At 32.5% G+C, this 15,736-nt stretch overlaps 1 protein-coding gene across 1 annotated transcript; it reads left to right on the top strand.

Moving 5' to 3' along the window:
• The first annotated feature begins 9,602 nt into the window (after nt 1–9,602).
• On the top strand, nt 9,603–11,418 carry LOC140866438 (cytochrome P450 83B1-like). The gene is made up of 2 exons (XM_073271424.1): nt 9,603–10,506; nt 10,629–11,418. Exons 1-2 carry the CDS (start codon nt 9,613–9,615, stop codon nt 11,244–11,246), a joined length of 1,512 nt encoding a protein of 503 aa, XP_073127525.1. The 5' UTR covers nt 9,603–9,612; the 3' UTR covers nt 11,247–11,418.
• Nucleotides 11,419–15,736: the final 4,318 nt, after the last annotated feature.

Here is a 15,736-nt window from a genome sequence, read left to right as displayed (position 1 = left end):
ATACCAAATAAATTTCAATATATTTCTAAGTTCATCTTGATCTAAATCTGAAATCAATTTATTTTTTGCGTCAAAATCAAAGAATTTTATCAGATAAGCTAACAATAAATCTCGGCATAACAATTCTATCAGATAACAATAAATCACCGGCATAATTGTAAAGCATATAGAAGAATATGTATGATAAATTCAAAAACTGTACCTTTCTCTTCCAGCCGAATAATAGATTTCACCGAGGAGAAATTTGTTGGATTCTTCGTAGTATGAAGCGATTGCAAAACAATACTCTCATTTTTAAATTTAGGAATGTTTTGGTGCCATCCATTTTCACCGCTTGGGAAAAGAAGTGGATATTGTAAGGGATCCTAACATCCAAAATAATGTTTAATTCTATGTTTTTGTCCATCAGACCCATGAAGTATTATGTCTCTGTCATATGGAATATTCGGATTATTTCCCTCAATCCAAATAGCAGCAACTTGATCAGCTGTAGGATTTTTGTAGCATCGTTGATCTACTCCAACATTCTTGCATATTTGAAGGGTTACATCTTTAATAGAGGGAAAATCATTTATTATGTGTAACAATTCAGCATATGGATTTTTTTTCATGACATCCACTAATACCTTCATATTATCTTTATAAATATCAGCGTTGTCAAATAAACTCATCCTATTAGCCAATTCATTGCCGTTATCCCAAAAATACAATTGGAAATAAGATGGTTTCCCCTCACAAGGAGTCAAGGGTGGAAGTGTATGGAACACTTGTCCTAACACTCTAACCGTATAGATTCCACGATTCGAAGAAGCAAGATTATTATCCACTTTAACACCAAAATAAATGAATGAAAATACACTATTATATACTCTGATCCTCTTTCGGAAATTCTCTGCTTCTGGAGATTGTGTGTCAGTAAATAATACAAACAATTCATGCGGTATAATTGTGTCGGCTAATCTGATTTTACCATTATCACAGCAAGATGTAGGGCTTTCAAATTCAAACTTTTTTACCCCACAATGACGACAGTTAGCCATTGAACTGATGACACGTAACTCTATCGTTCCTTGAAATCATCATCATGAGAAAATTATATATATGTTATTCAAGAATTCAGAGAGCATAAACAAATCTAAAAATATATTTGACTGCATATGTATGGCTAAAGATAAAAAAAATTTACCTTCATGTTTAACAGCATTAAGCAAGGTACAAAAATCTTTTTGTTTTCCTTTTTTTTGTTCCATCCGTTGAGGACTTCTTTGATCAATCAAGGTTGAAGAACTTAATACCAAGTTGGATTCCTCTAAAGTAATTTCTACAAATACATATAGTTAATATAATTGAGACGGGAAATTTTTATGATAATGGAACTGATTATTTTTAAAAAATATATTTGTTTAATATTATACCTTGGGACGTTGAATTTGTTTGCATACCATCGACAATTGAGGAACTATCCCCCTCCAATAAAACACTATAGATAAAGTTAATAACATGACATTGAAACATAAGCTATGAACATTAATATCATATAATCTCCAAAAAATAAATTAGAATGAAATGAAATAAATGTTAACAAAATTGTGGAACATGCTAATTTAAATACTATTATTATTTGTTTATTTGTTATATAAAAGAAGTCTTCCATGAAAACAAAGTTCAGCGTTTTCTTTTATTCCTAGACTCCGATGCATTCTGAATCCATTGACGAAGTTTTTCAATCTGCAGCTTTGAATAATTTGAAACCAAATTCCTTGCTTCCAGGGTAATTCCTATATATGCTCCTAAAAATTATATACTTGAGAAGTTTGAATAAAAATAACTATACAACATATGAGATATATACCCGGATATGGAGAATTTTCGGCAAAATTTATGGATTCTGGGGTACTTCCTACCAATGCTCCTGAAATTAAAATAATTTAGAAATCGAATAAAATATCATAAACCAATTATTTATTCTAAAATATATGTGATACATCCTAACTTGTAGAAATAGACCTTGAGATGGAGAATTTTCGTGTATATCATCAAGATCCGTAGCAATGTTGCCATTGAACAATAATCTGTAACAAGAGATGTATTCAAAAAAACACATGATAGAGCTTTTTACATAGTTAACTGATATCCGCAGAAAGATCAACCGTTTTCCCCTTCAAAATGAGAAGTAGAACAAGTAATCCAAGTTAATCATGCCTTATGGTTTTAACAATGAGAAGAAAAAAAGATGCTAGCATGAGAAGAAAAAATATCATAAAAAAAACAAATTGGCACACATCATTTAATTTTGCTAGTTCTAATATCAACTTTATTTCTATCTATCAGTTAAAATACTTTTAAATTAATTCATAGGCACAGAAAGGATTTCACAGGCAGCTTTCTCGTGAGGTTGGCATGTCTATTCAAGCTATGAAATGTGTATGTATCGTAAAAAGAGAGAGATGTCAGGAGAATGTGAAAAATAATCAATCAAGCTCCTCACGAAAGTTTCAAGATTCACAAAAGACTAAGATAACACAAATTCTGTGCTAGTTGCATGACACAGTTGGAGGGCGGGAAGTCAAATCAACACATGAGCATCAACTATCAATTCTGGATCGAAGCAGAACATTGAGCTTGTAGAGCTTGTAGACAAATTTTAGAGATTAAACTAAAAACAAATAATTAAGATAACAATCGTGAGGAAATCAATATCAGAGACCATGACCAGTAATTTACAAGCAAAAGGTGCAAAACAATGTTAACAATTTAAACCGAAAATACATATGTAAGAGAATGATTCTAAATCCTAGAGGTAACTGATGCTACAATAAGAAAGAAGCAAAACCCCAATACGATGTGCGCACAATTATTTTGGAAGGAAAAAAATTCTGAATAATTAGAAAAATCCACATACGCCGTACAGATCAATTTTTTGGAAGAAAAACACGGTCTTCAAACCTTTTGTGAGAGAAAAGTGATGGTTTTCGACCCATCTAAATCTGTAATTTTCTTTTTGTACGAAATTTTCAAGGACGTGAGATTGTTCGGTGTGAATAGATGGCCGGTGGGAATCTGTGCAATTCGTCGTTCTTGGTATGTTGAGGTCACAGTGATTCTGGATCTAGCCGCAAGCAATAGCAAGAATCGAGAGGGTGATGTAATGGATTGGGCCGAGACAGACTAATCTTGGAATTAGTGGAACAAGTCATTATAAGCTTTGCTGGACCATTTATCTAAACTTAATCACAGTTTGAGATCAAGCCCATTAATTAATATTATCTCAACTCAAAAAAAAATTGTTTATTCCGTTTATAAAAAAATATGTTTAATTAGTATTTAATTAAGATTTTTTGGAATTTTTTTAAAAATATTTGTAAAAAAAAAAATATATTCACTTTATCCACAAGAAAAAAAAATAAAATATTTTGGTGGAATTTTTTTAAAAATTTTTGTGGATATTCACTTTATCCACAAGAAAATAAAAAACAAAGTATTTTGGTATTTCAATTATTTTAGAAACCGAATCCTTATCTAATATGCACACACTTTGTAAATTTTAACTTTATCATAATAATTGATTTCACATATAATAGAAATATTGATTTACGTTTATGCCCTAACCAAAATGTTGTTTTTACTTTTATAACCCTATATATTTTTATATGATTTTACTTATGGTATAAAGAAAAGGACAAAGTTGTTATTTCACAATTGTAAAACTTTGACCTTTTATTCACACTTTTATATAGGTATAGATATAGATTTGTTGGTCCATTGAAATGGACAGTCGAGAAAGAAAGAGTTCTGTTGGCAACCACAACTGAACTCAATTTAACAAGATTATGCAGTGTCGTTCCTAAATATTAAATAAAAACATATCACTCCTTGGACCTAGACTTGCACAAATGCGATTGCACATATACACATATGGTAAGTATTTCGTATCCGCCGTCCCTTTAAGAAAATGTTAAACTTAAATTGTTATAAAAGTCAATTGTATCTCATTATAATTTGTAACCCCATCTAAAATCTTCAATTTTTATCATGTGCGATAAAATATATCACAAAATAATGACGAATTTATTATTTTTTTTATGTTTATGAAGCTCACTTCTAAAAGAATAATATATTAATATTTCATTCCTTATCGTTGTATCTAACATTTATATTTAAATTTGTATTATATTGTACATATATCACACATATATCGCAGTGTGTCACGACGACTAATAAAATATTATGACATAGACTTTAAGAACCAATAATTAATACCAGAAAAAGAAGAAGAGGAACAAGTACTAGCAGAAATTGAACCGCAATTGAGAATGTATGACAAAAACAGTAGATGTCATTTTCTCAAGATCATTAATCGTCTAGATATATAATTTTAGAGGCTGCATTCTACAATCACGTGTACATTTTTTTTATCAATTGCAAGCATGAGAGTATTTGCCAAAATTTACAAAAATAATACATACTACAATTATTATTTTTTTTTATTATTATTATATTTATTATTATTATTTAAATTAAAAAAATTTACTCCAAACATTTATAAAAAAATCCCACAAATCACAATCCTTCTTGATCAAACCCTCTCTCTATAAATAACACTATCAAAGTTGGAATTAGAACACAATCCACCTTGACAAATTAAAACGTTTTAATATGATTAATACCATGTCTTTTCTACTCCTAACGATTTCTGATACCATGTTAAAAATTGGACTCAACTCTAACTCGATGAGGATTGTCCAGGTCTATATATGAAATACCAAATAACTGTATCTAATCGACGTGAGACATCTTAACAATATAAACCATTAATATTTGGCGCACCTCATCAGCACACTTGGGACAGAAGGAATGAATATAGAAGAAGCAAAGCAATTGCATTAATATTAAATTTGACTAGACTATAAAATCAAAATTGGACCAATTTTCACAAATTCGGTCTTCTTTTTCTGCTATTACATTTCCACCACGTTTTGATAAAGATGGATCACGTGCAAAGATACTTAATTTTTACATGAAAAATTGGTTTGAAAATGATTCTCTCTTGGATGTTTGTCATATTAATTAATGTGTGACCGTACTTAAAATTCAATGAATGTGTGCTTCTTGACACAAACAACTACCGTACTTAAAATTCAATGAATGTGTGCTTCTTGACACAAACAATTCAACGATCAGTTATATGATTAAAGAGTAATTTTTCCCAAACCGGAACTTTACGTGAAGTGTCGAAAATATGCATTTCACCTTATAAAAATTAAATATAATAGGTGTTCCAGTCCTTCACTTTTTATAATAATTTCACAATGTGTATTTACTATTGCGATTTTTTGAACACGAGTCCATTTTACGACTAAGAAACCAACATCGAGTTGAGATTTCTCCAAAAAAAATCATGGAATCTTGCTGATTATAAATTAATTAATAATTGATCATTTTTGTACATTGGACATAATATATATTATTCAAAAATTGGTTATTAGTTGTATACAACATGGACACAATTCAAAAATCAAAATTAGTTATTAGTTGTATACAACATGGACACAATTAAAAATCCTCATTAGTTAAGGTAAGTCATGCAACATTAATTAAGTCGCAGTGCAGTAGATCCTAAGTTTTGAAGTAGTCATCATCAACGGACTGATGACGGATGCAGGTATACTACTAAACTCAGATTAGTTTATGTGAATAGCTATTAGTCTAATTAAGGCTTTTAGTAAGCTATAGGTGTGTAGACACTTAAATTTATTGACCCTCAAATTATGGAAAGTGCAAAATGATATTAAATATCAATAAAAAAATAATTAACTTTTTATTGGAAAATTAAATTTCTACAAAAAATAAATAGTTAATTAACCTCGAGACTTATTAATGATTTTTTTGGGAGTGAATAACTCAAGGTGATATGATGATTATATGTTTATAGGTTTGGACTTGAGTCCCTGAGTGGCTAGATTGCTTGAGTTGCATGATATGAGGTACATACATACTATCCGAGATACCCTGATTGAGTATGCATATTTTATGTGGCATTACTGATATGTGTATTGATTATGTCACAGATATTATGCTGCATGCATTATCATGTTGATCTTTTTACCATTGTTATAACCTGTAGAGGGGTTTTTCAGCCCCATTATATTTTGTGGTTGGATTCCATGGACTTTTGGATCCGGTTATGTCCATGGTTTATGGTATGATAGTGGCTCCTGATGCGATAGCCCAGCGTAATACATATGATGGCGCCTTTGACTAAGCAGTGATATTAATCGGTTCTCGGTACTTTTCACTTGCATTATATATTCATAGCATGTGCATACTCATACATCTGTACTGAGCGTTGTTAGCTCACGTCCATGTATTTTTATTAAACACCTCATTCCACGGGGAAGTTGCATACTTCCAGGTTAGGGGACAAGTTTTTAGTTGGTGCCAGCAGAGTAAGTTAGGATTAACTCTCTTGTGTTGAATTTACGATTGAGTTGTATATTATTTTGGGATGCAATTATTTATCGGTTGTATTCTTTTGGGTTAGTATTTGTTTTAAGTTTCCACAGTTTTCTCTGATTATTGATTGTTTAAGTTTTAATTGCACGCTTAAGTTTATATTAGTATGTGATTACAGGACGGGTCACTACAAGACAAGATTTCCAACGGCTAAAATTCAAATCAAGTTACTGTTGGAGTTGAAAGATTATAAATAGAATATCATTTGAAGCCAACGTGAGACAGAGTATGGTGAAAAAAAGTTTGAACACGGTTGAGTGAACACAAGAAACATCAAGATCACTCTCGCATACCATAGCAGTCCACTAATCAACTGATCAAGAACACACTTCATAGACTATATTTGATCAATTTTAGGATCAATTTGCGCTAGGCCTGTATAGAATTGTAATATCTTTATAATAGATCAATTGAGGTTCTTAAAACCTCCATGTAATGAATCAGTCAAGCGCTGCATTCAGTCAAAGTACTAAGAGTTCTGGGATAGGCAGTTGAGTAAGTCCTTTGGAGCAGTTCAGTCTCCGAACATCCATAAACAAACACTCGAGTTATTACATTTTTGTCATCTCCTCCCCACAACAGTTTAGCCATTTTGAAACATTGTTCTAATATTTAAATTGACCTCATTCCGTACATTTATTGGTCCATTGACATGGACAGTCGAGAAAAAAAGAGTTTTGTTGGCAACCACAACTGAACTCAATTTAACAAGATTAGGCAGTGTCGTTCCTAAATATTAAATAAAACCATATCACTCCTCGGACCTAGACTTGCACAAATGCGATTGCACATATACACATATGGTAAGTATTTCGTATATTCCGTCCCTTTAAGAAAATGTTAAACTTAAGTTGTTATAAGAGTCAATGTATCTCATTATAATTTATAACCCCATCTAAAATCTTCAATTTTTATCATGTGCGATATAATGTATTACAAAATAATGACGAATTTCTTGTGTGTGTGTGTGTGTGAAGCTCACTTCTAAAAGAAGAATATATTAATATTTCATTCCATATCGTTGTATCTATCATTTATATTTAAATTTGTACATATATTACATATACATCGTAGTGTGTCACGACGACTAATAAAATATTATGACATAGACTTTAAGAACCAATAATTAATACCTATCTTGAAAAGAATAAGAGAAAAAAAGAAGAAGAGAAACAAGTACTAGGTAACTGAAATTGAACCGCAATCGAGAATACGAAATATTCATTAATATCCATAGGCCATATATGACCAAAATCAGTAGATATCATTTTCCCAAGATCATTAATCGTCCAGATATATAAGTTTAGAGGCTGCATTCTACAACCATGTGTACAGTTTTTTGTTTTTTGTTTTTTATCAATTGCAAGGATGACTAGAGTACTTGCCAAAATTTACCAAAATAATACATACTACAATTAATATTATTATTATTAAAATTAAAAAAATTTACTCCAAACATATTTATAAAAAATCCCACAAATCACAATTCATTCTTGATCAGACCCTCTCTCTATAAATAACACTATCAAAGTAGGAATAAGAACACAATCCACCTTGACAAATTAAAACATTCTATAAATAACACTATCAAAGTAGGAATAAGAACACAATCCACCTTGACAAATTAAAACATTTGAACGTGATTAATACCATGTTTTTTCTACTCCTAACGCTGTTTGATATCATGTTAAGAATTGGATTTGACTCTAACTCAATAAGGATTGTCTAGATCTATATATGAAATTTCTAATAACTATATTCGATCGATGTGAGACATCTAAACAATATAAATCATTAATATTTGGCGCACCTCATGAGCACACTTTGGAAAGAAGGAATGAAATTTTAGAAGATGCAAAGCAATTGCATTAATATTAAATTTGACTAGACTATAAAATCAAAATTGGACCAATTTTCCAAATTTCGGTCTTCTTTTTCTGCCATTCCATTTCCACCACGTTTTGATAAAGATGGATCACGTGTAAAGATACTTAATTTTTTAACATGGAAAATTGGTTTGAAAATGAATCTCTCTTGGATGTTTGTCATATTAATTAATGCGTGACCGTACGAAAAATTCAATGAATGTGTGCTTTTTGGCACAAACAATTCAACGATCAGTTATATGATTAAAGAGTTTTATTTTTCCCAAACCAGAACCTTACATGAAGTGTCGAAAATATGCATTTCACCTTATAAAATTAAATATATATAATAGGTGTCTATTTCATCACTTTTTATAATAATTGCACGATATGCATTTATAATTGCACGATAATTGCACGATATGCATTTATTATCGCGTTTTTTTGAACACGGGTCCATGTTAGACTAAGAAACCAACATTGAGTTGGGATTTTTCCAAAAAAAAATCATGGAATCTTGCTGATTATAAATTAATAAATGATTATTTTTGTACATTGGACATAATATTGTTCAAAAATTAGTTATTAGTTGTATACAACATGGACACAATTAAAAAATCTCATTAGTTAAGGTAAGTCATGCAACATTAATTCAAGGACTAAAACTCTTATTTAATTTTCAGATGATAAAATATACATTACGATATCTCACAATTGAGAATATGGAAAAGATTCAATATCCATGTATGACCAAAATTAAATCATATCATTAATCGTCCAGATCATATTATCAATTGCAAGGATGACTAGATTACTTGCCAAAATTTACCAAAAATAATACATACTACAATTATTATTATTAAAATTAAAAACATTTACGCCCACAGGGGCATAGGAGAGTTGGTAAGGCCTGAGATGGCGTGGGAAGAAATTCCCCAGCGTTGCGGGTTCGATCCTCGTGTGGAGCATATTATCTGCTGAAATATTGTGGGGGTATGCTCTGGGTTTTGGGTCATGTTCAGGTCCCTGCCGCTCGTGCACATCCCTCAATTTATCCACCGCATGACCCTTCGGGGTCAACCCTTTTTAAAAAAATTTACTCCAAACATATTTTAAAAAAAAAAAAAAAACCCCACAAATCACACAATTCATTCTTGATAAGAGTACCCTCTCTCTATAAATAACACCATCAAAGTAGGAATAAGAACACCTTGACAAATTAAAACATTTGAACATGATTAATATCATGTATTTTCTACTCCTAGCTCTGTCTTTCTCAATCATCATTGTTTTCAGTTATCTCTTGAAATCTAAAATTGGCAAGAAAAGCAGTGTCCTCCCACCAGGTCCCAAAGGGCTTCCGTTGATCGGAAACTTGCATGAGATCGACACGGTGCATCCCCACGTCTATCTCCACCAACTCGCCGAAAAATACGGCCCCCTCATGTCGTTGAGATTTGGTTTCCGACCCATGATCATAATTTCTTCTGCAAGAGTAGCCAAAATAGCCTTGACAAAAAATGACCTAGCACTCTCAGGCAGGCCACCACTTATTGGATTAAAAACGTATTCTTACAATGGCCATGATATTGCTTTCTCTAATTACAGCGAAACTTGGAGGGAAATGAGGAGACTGGGCGTGATTCATCTGTTTAGTGTTAAGCAGGTGGCTTCATTTCTTCCTATTCGAAAAGAAAAAGTTTCGCTAATGATCAAAGACATGATGGAGAAATCCCATTCGTCCCAGGTGATAAACTTGAGCCAGGCTGCCTATTTTTTAACTAATAGGATCATATGTCGAGCTGCATTCGGGAAAGAGTACGACGAATTGGGTAAAAGAAAATTCAGTGATGTTTTTAAACAAGCTCAAGAACTATCAATAGCTTTCTTTTTTGGTGATTATTTTCCTTTCTTGGGTTGGATTGATAAATTAACCGGGATGATTTCAAGACTCAACAAGAATCTTGGGGATTTGGATAGGTTTTTTCAAGAACTTATACAAGATCATCTCGATCCAAATCGCCCTGAGACAATGAAAGGGGACATTCTTGATTTGATGATTAATTTGAAACAAGACCAAGCTGCTGCATTCCCTATTGAATGGGAAAATATGAAGGGAATTCTCATGGTACGTATGATTTTCAAATCTAGCTTCGCTTTTCCAACTTCACAAGATTCTTGATCGATTCTTTTTATGATTTTAATTGCACATGATTACTCTTCAAATCATATATAATTTTTTGTATGTAGAACGTATTTGGTGGAACCGATACAAGTGCATCGTTGATCGTTTGGGCCATGACGGCTCTCATCAAGAAACCCCAAGCAATGAAGAAAGCACAAGAAGAAGTCCGAAATGTAGTAGGAGCCAAAGGTGTCGTAGATGAAGACGACATCCAACATCTTCCTTATCTAAAAGCAATCATCAAAGAAACACTAAGATTGTTTCCTCCAATTCCACTCTCCGTCCCAAGAGAAACCATGGAAAAGTGCACGATAGATGGGTATGAAATCCCAGCTAAAACCATGGCGTATGTGAATTTCCATGCAATCGGATTAGATCCCGAATATTGGGAAAGTCCTACTGAGTTTATGCCCGATCGATTCTTGAATAGTAATATCGACTACAGAGGGCACGATTTTGGGTTGCTTCCGTTTGGATCGGGTAGAAGAGGATGCCCTGGGATGAATTTTGGTATCGCAAGTGTGGAGCTTGCACTTTCCAATCTTCTCTACTCATTTGACTGGGAGTTGCCTCATGGAATGAAGGTGGAAGATGTTGACATGGAATTATTCCCTGGACTTACAACTTCCAAAAAAAATGATCTTTACCTTGTGGGAAAATGCTATAAATATAATATTCAGTAAGGAGTATGGCACCAGATCATTATACTGATACATCTGGCTACCTAGCTATGGCTTTCATTTTTATATATACTCGATCGTTGTAATAAAATACCATGAGATTAATAAATATTTTATATACTCGACTAATAAAATATCATAAGCCTTGTAATAAATTATATGTATCAACACTTTTCTTCTTTATTTCTTAATTCTTAGTTTTGTAACCTCTTCCAAGGGATGCTTCAACTTAGGATAAAACCAAACAAAAACGACTAGCATGTTTGGTGGTTTTAACCGGTTTGGGTTTCGAGTTCACATAAATTCGGTTTTAATTTAGTTCAGTTTTCAAAAAAGAAAAAAAAAACAAAACAAAAAAACCGAGTGTCATTCTACTTTATTTTTTTTTTCTTATTTTTGTTTGATTAGCTAGATGGATTTTAATGTCTGTGTAATGTGTGCTATGTGTTTTATTTGTGTCGCATGAGTCACGTATGAGAGAATCGATATCAAGTAAGTAATATTAATTCCATGAGTTTAGTGGCTTTAACTAGCTAGTAGAAAAGTGTTAAAAAATTTCGTCATTTTTTACTTCGGTGATCACTATTGTAGAAGAAATACATAGCTATCTATTTTGGTTATAAAACTAACGAAGTAAAATGCATTTTAGACTTCATCAATTAAAAAATCGGGCTTCACTTATAATTTTAAGTGACATTAATTTACTTCGGCGTATGTTTTTTAATGAAGTAATAGATTGCAAAATTAAAATTTTAATTTATGAGTGGAGAAGTAATAGGTGAACCGGATAAAAATACATTGTTTCTTGAAAATTGATCGGCTAGCTCTCCCCCATTCTCACACCCATTCTCTCAAGTGCAGATATATCGATTTAGTCTTCCACTCTTCAAGTGTAGATCGATTTCGTCCGCTTCATTCTCTCCAAGTGGAAATCTGGTGCTTCATTCTCTCCATGTGCAAATCGATTAGGGATTGATTCTCTCCAAATCTGAGAAAACATCATCTGCCGGTTATGGGTTGTTGCCCGCTTGGTGAAATTCCAGAGGACTCAACTTCTCATGCCCTTTTTTATTGTCTAGTAGTACGTTAGTGTTGGAGAGATAATTAGGTTTACGAGAGGATAAGCGGTCTCGTAGTCATGATTTTCCAAGGGTTTGCTTGTGGCTTATGAATTACTTGGAGCTAGCGGATAGAAATAGAGGAGTTTTTATGCCAGGATTGGATGGTATGGGGGGCGAGATGCCGGACAGTCCATGATAAATAAAATCAAGAGCTGAAACCCCAAGCTCTTAGTGCATCGGCTTATTTGGGGGATTATCGCCAAGCCATAAGGGAATGCACTTTTTTTCAGACCCTTGTCACGAACACATCTCCAACTGTGTGGCAACCCCCACCTGACGGTTACTTTCGACTGGATGTGGATTCGAGTTTTGACCGCTAAAATTGGTATGATAAAAATCAACTGGCAAGCGTACCAGGTCAAGTTATAATATAGTGGACAAATGTCCAGATGCCGAACCCACAGGGAACTGTATAAATATGAATACCAAAATATATTTATTCCTACTTAATCTAGACTAATGCATAAAAGTGATTCAGATTTTAAACTAATAATTAGAATTGCAAATAAAATTAAATTAACTAAAACACAGTAGGAAAATTTGGATTTAATTCAAATTTGGGAAAAACTCGATCAAGGACTCACGTAGGTACCAGACAATTCATGTAACAAGCAGTCGATTTAAGACATCAGACTTAATCTTAATTCACAAGAATTTTCCTAGTTTGTTCAAAAGACTATTTCTAGAACAATCAAACCTATTCAAATTTTGACGGATTAATCTTTCGTAATTCTAATCAAATTTGAATGCATGAATAACTGTGAAAATTCAGTTTACACCCAAACCGCATAATGAAACCGAATTCTATTTCTAGTTAGTTTTACACTATGTTGAATATCGAAGTGATCAAAATCGAAACCTCCTCTGTCGAATTGGAATCAATTAACATGCAAGAAAATAACTGGCCAGGAAATTCACAAGATAAATATAAATTCGATAACCAATAAAACCAAATCAAGTTTGAAAATCTCAAATAAACAAATCAAGTTTTCTACATAAATTGTCTGACCCAATCTCAAATCTCAAATATACTCGATCGTAACTCGTGTAATAAAATACCATGAGCCTTAATAAATATTTTATATACTCGAGTAATAAAATATCATAAGCCTTGTAATAAATATGTATCAACACTTTTTGTTAGAACCTAATGGGGAGGGATTTAGGTTCTATTGGCAACTTTAGCAATTTAAAGCGATTATGCAAGTACGCAAGCGGAAGACTTAAGCAATCAAATAATAAGTGCGGTAAATAAATGTGTAATGTAAATAAAGCAGTAAAAGGGATAAGAGATGTTTATGGAAGTTCGACGATAAATCGTCTACGTCTTCCCTTCTTGGTTAAGTCGATTAACCAAGGATCCACTAGCACTTCGAACGTCTTGGTCTTGATGGCTCCAAGGATAGCCTTACAACTTGACACGATCACCGCGCCGATACAACTCAACACTCTTGGCCTTAAGGGCTCCAAGGATAGCCTCAACACTCGTAAAATACACTTGGCTTCACACACAAGTGTTTACAACGATAGCACAACACACTTCGCTTCACACTCAAGTGTTTACAGCAATAGCACAACCAACTCACAAACTATTTTTACAAACACTCTCAAATATATCACACAAACACTTTGATAGTGAGAAATTGCTTGCAAAGGAGAGAAGAGATGAGTTGGGATGTCTCCAAATGAACTTGGATGGCCTCTATTTATAGTTGGCAAAGTTTTGAATCTAATTTGAGTGCTTGGAGCGTGTGGTAAGAAGTCAAGGAGTGACAAAAAGTGTTCGGCGCCGCTGCCTACATTTTCCCAGCACTGAGCGGATTTTGTGGAAAAATCATATCTTCAAATCTAACCGTTGGATTGATCTGAAATTTGAACTGAAGCTTTAAAACATCTGGATCTTCAATTTGAACGGTGAAGATTTGATTCTAGCGAGTCAAAAATTTCCAGTAATTTTCGGAAGTCACTTCATCAAGTTTTCGAACTTGTTCTGTGCAACATATTTGAAAAATTCATATCTCCATATCCATCCGTTGGATTGATCTGAAATTTGGACAGAGGTTGTAAAACATCCTGAATTTGAATCTGATCGGTGGAGATGTGATTTGGATGTCTCAAACAATCCCAGTTAATTTCTGAAGTTGAATCTTCATAATTTGCTTCATGTTCTGCAGAAATAAGTACTGTGCAATCTTTGTAGAAAAATCATAACTTCATATCTAGACGTTGGATTGATATGAAATTTTGATATAAGTTTGAAAACATCCTGATATTGATTTTGATTGGTGGAGATTTGATTTTGATGTCTCAAGCACGTCCAGTAAGTTTCAGAAGTTGATTCTTCATTCTTCACTACAAGTTCTGCAGAAATAGGTATTGCACAATTTTTGTGGAAAAATCATAACTCCATATCTAGCCGTTGGATTGCTCTCAAATTTGGACAACACATGTAAAACTTCTTCATCACGATTATGACAGGTGAAGATCGGATTTAAATGCCTAGAAAATTCCCAGTAATTTTCGGAAGTTGCTGCTCCATACTTTGGATTCTTCTTCTCTTTTTTTTTCATATCTCTTAACAATGTTCCATCCATTCAATGAGCAATAAAAGACTTTATAAATACATGTATAGCTTCAAAATAACTTCCAACAATTTATTTGTCAATAAATTCTAATCTGCAAAATCTCACTTTAAATGGTTAGTAACAATTAACCGAGTTTTGTAATCATCAAAACATAATATTATGAGACTTGTTAATGCATTAAAAACATTAATCTCATAACACGAGATTTGTATGCGTTTAAGGCGTAACGATCTCCCCCTTTTTGATGATCACAAAACTTGGTTAAATAGGAGAAATAAATGTACAATATTAAATAAATAATTTAAATTTGCACAATATAATTGCATGAATAAAAATCCCCCTAAATTAAACAATTAGCTAAGAAGAAAATGTTTATCAAATAACCAATTTTATTCTTCATGCATTTAACCATACTAACTCTCCCCTTTAGTTAAAGTATTTAACCAAACTAATTCTCCCCCTTTTTGTGATAATCAAAAAGACTGGAAAAGTATGCAAAAACATGAGAATTGAAATATGATTTCTAAAATGCAACACATAAATTTCACATAAATAACAAAATATGAGCGTATAATATTGAATAAATACAATTAATTTGTATTATCCAAAATTAAGTTGCTCGAATTTTATATTAAGCTCTCCCTTAATATGTCATTATCTTTAGAATATGTCAACAAGTGATTACAACTCAATCATGCCAAGTTCACCACGCAAACGAATAAAAGTATTTTCATCTAGTGGTTTTGTAAAAATATCGGCAATTTGATTTGTCGTGTCAACATATTGA

This window comes from Henckelia pumila, chromosome 4, assembly GCF_033568475.1.
Source record: "Henckelia pumila isolate YLH828 chromosome 4, ASM3356847v2, whole genome shotgun sequence".
NCBI lineage: Eukaryota > Viridiplantae > Streptophyta > Magnoliopsida > Lamiales > Gesneriaceae > Henckelia > Henckelia pumila.
This window is presented reverse-complemented; position numbering and strand designations above follow the sequence as displayed.

What these genes read in the sequence shown, in the direction of transcription:
- LOC140866438 (XM_073271424.1), top strand. Translation starts at nt 9,613, where the DNA reads ATGATTAATATCATGTATTTTCTACTCCTAGCTCTGTCTTTCTCAATC. An exon ending in ATATGAAGGGAATTCTCATG is followed by an intron (nt 10,507 to 10,628) that starts GTACGTATGATT and finishes TTTTGTATGTAG; the next exon opens with AACGTATTTGGTGGAACCGA.